The 4,441-nt window shown below is 38.5% G+C and overlaps 1 protein-coding gene across 1 annotated transcript; it reads right to left on the bottom strand.

The window, feature by feature from the left end:
- Positions 1-1,083: 1,083 nt before the first annotated feature.
- LOC120774646 lies at positions 1,084-1,520 on the bottom strand. The gene is made up of 2 exons (XM_040104370.1): positions 1,476-1,520; positions 1,084-1,419 (listed from the first exon to the last, which is right to left on the bottom strand). Exons 1-2 carry the CDS (start codon positions 1,518-1,520, stop codon positions 1,084-1,086), a joined length of 381 nt encoding a protein of 126 aa, XP_039960304.1.
- Between the last annotated feature and the right edge of the window lie 2,921 nt (positions 1,521-4,441).

Raw genomic sequence — 4,441 nt, forward strand, 5'->3', positions numbered from 1 at the left:
CAGCGCGCCAGTCGTTTCTTCTTTTCGCTACGTGGCGCCAATTGGATATTCCAAGCGAAGCCAGGTCCTTCTCCACTTGGTCCTGCCAACGGAGTGGAGGTCTTCCTCTTCCTCTGCTTCCCCCGGCGGGTACTGCGTCGAATACTTTCAGAGCTGGAGTGTTTTCGTCCATCCGGACAACATGACCTAGCCAGCGTAGCCGCTGTCTTTTAATTCGCTGAACTATGTCAATGTCGTCATATATCTCGTACAGCTCATCGTTCCATCGAATGCGATATTCGTCGTGGCCAACGCGCGAAGGACCATAAATCTTTCGCAGAACTTTTCTCTCGAAAACTCGCAACGTCGATTCATCCGTTGTTGACATCGTCCAAGACTCTGCACCACATAGCAGGACGGGAATTATGAGTGACTTATAGAGTTTGGTTTTTGTTTGTCGAGAGAGGACTTTACTTTTCAATTGCCTACTCAGTCCGAAGTAGCACCTGTTGGCAAGAGTTATCCTGCGTTGGATTTCTAGGCTGACATTGTTGGTGGTGTTTACGCTGGTTCCAAGATAGACGAAATTATCTACAACTTCAAAGTTATGACTGTCAACAGTGACGTGAGTGCCAAGTCGCGAGTGCGACGACTGTTTGTTTGATGACAGGAGATATTTCGTCTTGCCCTCGTTCACTGCCGGACCCATTTGTTTTGCTGATTGTAGCCTTGCTTTTAACAGTAATCCGTGGATAATTTCACGAAGATATCTCGTCAAATAAGAAGTTAAAAGCTATAGTAATCCGATATCGACGGTGAAGAGAAAAGGTGATGGACTAGTTCCCGTATATGCGGACATACAGACCGAGATTGCTAAATCAAGCTCATCATTATACAACTATGAGTAAAAAATAGCAAGACTTCATTCATAATTTTAATTTTTTTAAAATCTTAATTTGGGAAAGAATAAATTTTCAAAATCTCCTTGGCCCAATACAATTTGTGCCAACGTTTTTTTCAATCCTCGAAACAGTTAAAGTCAATTTTAAGGACAGCATTCAATGCGCGTGGCTACCCACGTTAAGGTTTTCAATTTAAAAAAAATCAATGCAGTATGCGACGGTGCAGAAACCAATAGCTTTCAGCCCATAATTTCGGCACCTTTTTACGAATCGCTTTGCGCAAATGACACATAACACTCAAATAGTGTTCCTTGTTGACGGTTTTGTCAGTCGGCAGGTATTCGGAGTACACGATACCTCGATAATCGAAGAAAACTGTCAACATAATCTTGATTTTTGGCCGGTTTTGGAGTGGTTTTTTTGGCTCACCTTTACCACGATACTCGGATAATTGAATATCTGTTTCCGGGTCGTAAGCATAGTTCCAAGACACATCCTGGTAGTCGGAAAGCATTGTTTCACAAACGTTTTCGTGACGCTGTTTTTACAAAAAATTTGTGATTTTGGAACCAATCGTGCTTTCACTTTTCTTACGCCCAAATCATCTTTCGGAGTGGTTTTAACTGATCCTTCCGACATTCTAACGATGCCAGTAAAATCTTTCGACTGTTAATCGTTGATTTTCAAGCACCAACTTCTTTATTTTATTGAGCTGTTGAACATCGGTTGATGCCGATGGCCGTCCTGGACGTCGTTCGTCGTCAACACGTTCGCGACCTTCTTTGAATAATTTGTACCAATCAAAAACATTTGTTCCCGACAAACAATTATCACCGAAGGCCTTTTCCAACATTCTCAACGTTTCGGCACCAGAAATATGATTCCGCATACAAAATTTAGGTTTTCTTAGAGATGTCTAGGCACCTATTTTTCAGAGTAGCAAACGAAAAAAAAAATTTTTTTTTTGATCCACCTTAATATGCATTGATGTTTGACGACGACTATCTCATAAACGCTTAACTTAATCGAAAAATCATATGAGACCATTTTTATAGAGCAGTAAAATTCCTACAAAACTATGAGTTTCATCATTCATAATAATTTTTTTTCATTGAGTTATAAAATTCATAAGAAATAAAAAATTTTCCCAAAAATAATCAAACTTTAACTGTTAATATCTTTTAAGCGGTTGGGTTTACGAAAAAATCATAACTGTAACTGTATGTAGGAGGACCTTCCCGTTACAATTAAGAACTCATGCTTGGAGAGGCTTTCTTAGAGGTGTCTAGGTGTCTAGGTGTCTTGAGGTTTCTAGGAACCTATTTTTCCGAGCACCAAACGAAAAAAAAAATTTTTTTTGAATCATCCCACTGTACAGGGTATAAATACAAGCAACTAACCCCTCCACCTACCTGGTTTTATTGTTCACACAGAGCTAACTCAGAAGCATATAATTTAATGAAATAAAAACACAGTTATACACATATTACAATTAATAACGTATGCATTTTCAATGGAGTAACTCAAGACAGCTCTGCTGGGCCTTCTCTGCCACCGAATAAAGCAAGTCTATATTTGCGATTTTTGCCTTAATTTTGCATGCTTCATGAGCATGTGTATTTATGTAAATACAAGTATGTGTGTGACTTTTACTTTCAATTTCCATTTACATCTTTATGTTATGACTGTTGCACTTTATTGCCGGCTTTATACTGTAGACAGCACAGGTACGCAACCCCGCTGTGCGCACAGACTTCTTTGTTTGTTTTAACGTCTTTTGTTGATTTTTCTTCTTTGATTTTCTTACGATCTTCTCTTCACTTTGTTTATGTACTTAATACTGCATATACAAGGCATATTTGTTGTTGTTGTTGTCTACCGTTATGTCAACGAAATTACATTGTGTGCAATGTCGTAAAGCCAGGAGTAAAAACATACGAAGCATATGCATTTCTGGTACACAAGATAAATAGATTTTGGAAAACACCGAAATTGCGAAAAAATTGCTACCGAAGTTCTCATGCGGGGTTTGGATGTCATTCTTGGATAATCGGAAAATCATCCTTTAATATAACTCTTATGCTTTGCAGTTTTGGGTCTGATAAAGTTCCGGGTTCGTTCCGGTTACGTAGACCCGTCTGTCGTTGGAACGGGATTCTTTGTGCACCGATAGGTACACATTTACCTCTAAGATAATTATAGAGTTCTCGACCGCACTCTTCATAGTCTCAAAAATATTCAAAAATACCTTGATACTGTTTTGAAAATGATCGTAGTTAGTCGAGTTTAGTAGCCGAAATTTTTGCGTCCAAAATACTGGTTTCTAATTATTAAGTATGAACTCCCGACTAGGAATCAGTCGTAATACCAAGTCCAACCAACATCCATTTGAAATACTACATACGAAGTTGATTGATACTCTCAGTGTATACTTTGGTGTGGATTAATGAAATCTGCGTCATTAAGACTGGAATTGCAGTAAGAACGTCTTGTATAGAGCAAATTTCTGAAAGGTTGATTTGTGGAGATGCATCTCAGAAGAAAATGTTTGTCGATCTTCTGAGTACAGAAAATTATTACATACAGAGTGGAAAAGAAAAAAATATTTAGAAGATCACTTATGAGCTAGAGATATAATTACGGTAAGAAATACGCTCCTACTGGACTAATATTATTAATTGTTTTGGCTCGAGAGTTTGGCCATTTGACTGTGATCAAAAAGTATGATCAAGCTGTCATTAAAACTCCAGGAGATCAGGAAGGTAGGTAAGTTTTGAAAATGTTGCGGAAGGCCTTTGGTGTTCGAAAAATATATAACTAAATATTATACAAGGAGTTTAAAACGGGCCGAGAACGGGTTAAAGACAAATCGTTCTATGGACGACTATCAACCTCTATGGACGATGACCACGTCCACAAAATCAAAGATTTAAAGATTGAAAGCCTTCGATTCAAAATTGGAGACCTCGCTGATAGTATTGGTATATCACTGGGCTCAGTCAAACATTTTGAAGAACATTTTGTGTTTAAAACGCGTCAAGTCTCGATTGGTGCCAAAATAATATTTGGGAAAAAAGGGTGGATATGTGTGAAACACTGTGGAGACGACACTTCAACTTACGACCAAAAAATAAGGTGAAATTATTTTTTTTAGGTTGGTAGTACTGTCAGTCACATTTATGTCAAATTTCATGTCAAAATATTCATTAGTGTTTGAGGTACGTGTCGTTTTGTGAGCTGCTAAAAGTGAGTTTTTCGTTTTTTGCGATGTAGAAATTTGTTGAGCAAAGAATTTGCATTAAATTTTGTTTACGGAATCAATTTTCTGCTGCGGATACGTTGAGGATGGTGCAGAAAGCCTTTGGTGATGAGGCTATGTCTTAAAAATGTTTACAAGTGGTATAGTGAGTTCCAAGCCGGCCGTGAACGTGTCGAAGACGAAGAGCGTCCAGGGCGACCATCAACCTCAACCGACGAAGCTCAAAGATTTGGTGTTGAAAACACGTCGATTAACAATTAGAGACCTTGCTGATGAAGTTGGCATATCGAAAGGCTCAGCC

This window comes from Bactrocera tryoni, chromosome 4 (assembly GCF_016617805.1).
Source record: "Bactrocera tryoni isolate S06 chromosome 4, CSIRO_BtryS06_freeze2, whole genome shotgun sequence".
In the NCBI taxonomy this organism is placed as follows: domain Eukaryota; kingdom Metazoa; phylum Arthropoda; class Insecta; order Diptera; family Tephritidae; genus Bactrocera; species Bactrocera tryoni.

What these genes read in the sequence shown, in the direction of transcription:
- LOC120774646 (XM_040104370.1), bottom strand. Translation starts at nt 1,520, where the DNA reads ATGTCGGAAGGATCAGTTAAAACCACTCCGAAAGATGATTTGGGC. An exon ending in CTCCGAAAGATGATTTGGGC is followed by an intron (nt 1,420 to 1,475) that starts GTAAGAAAAGTG and finishes TTGTAAAAACAG; the next exon opens with CGTCACGAAAACGTTTGTGA.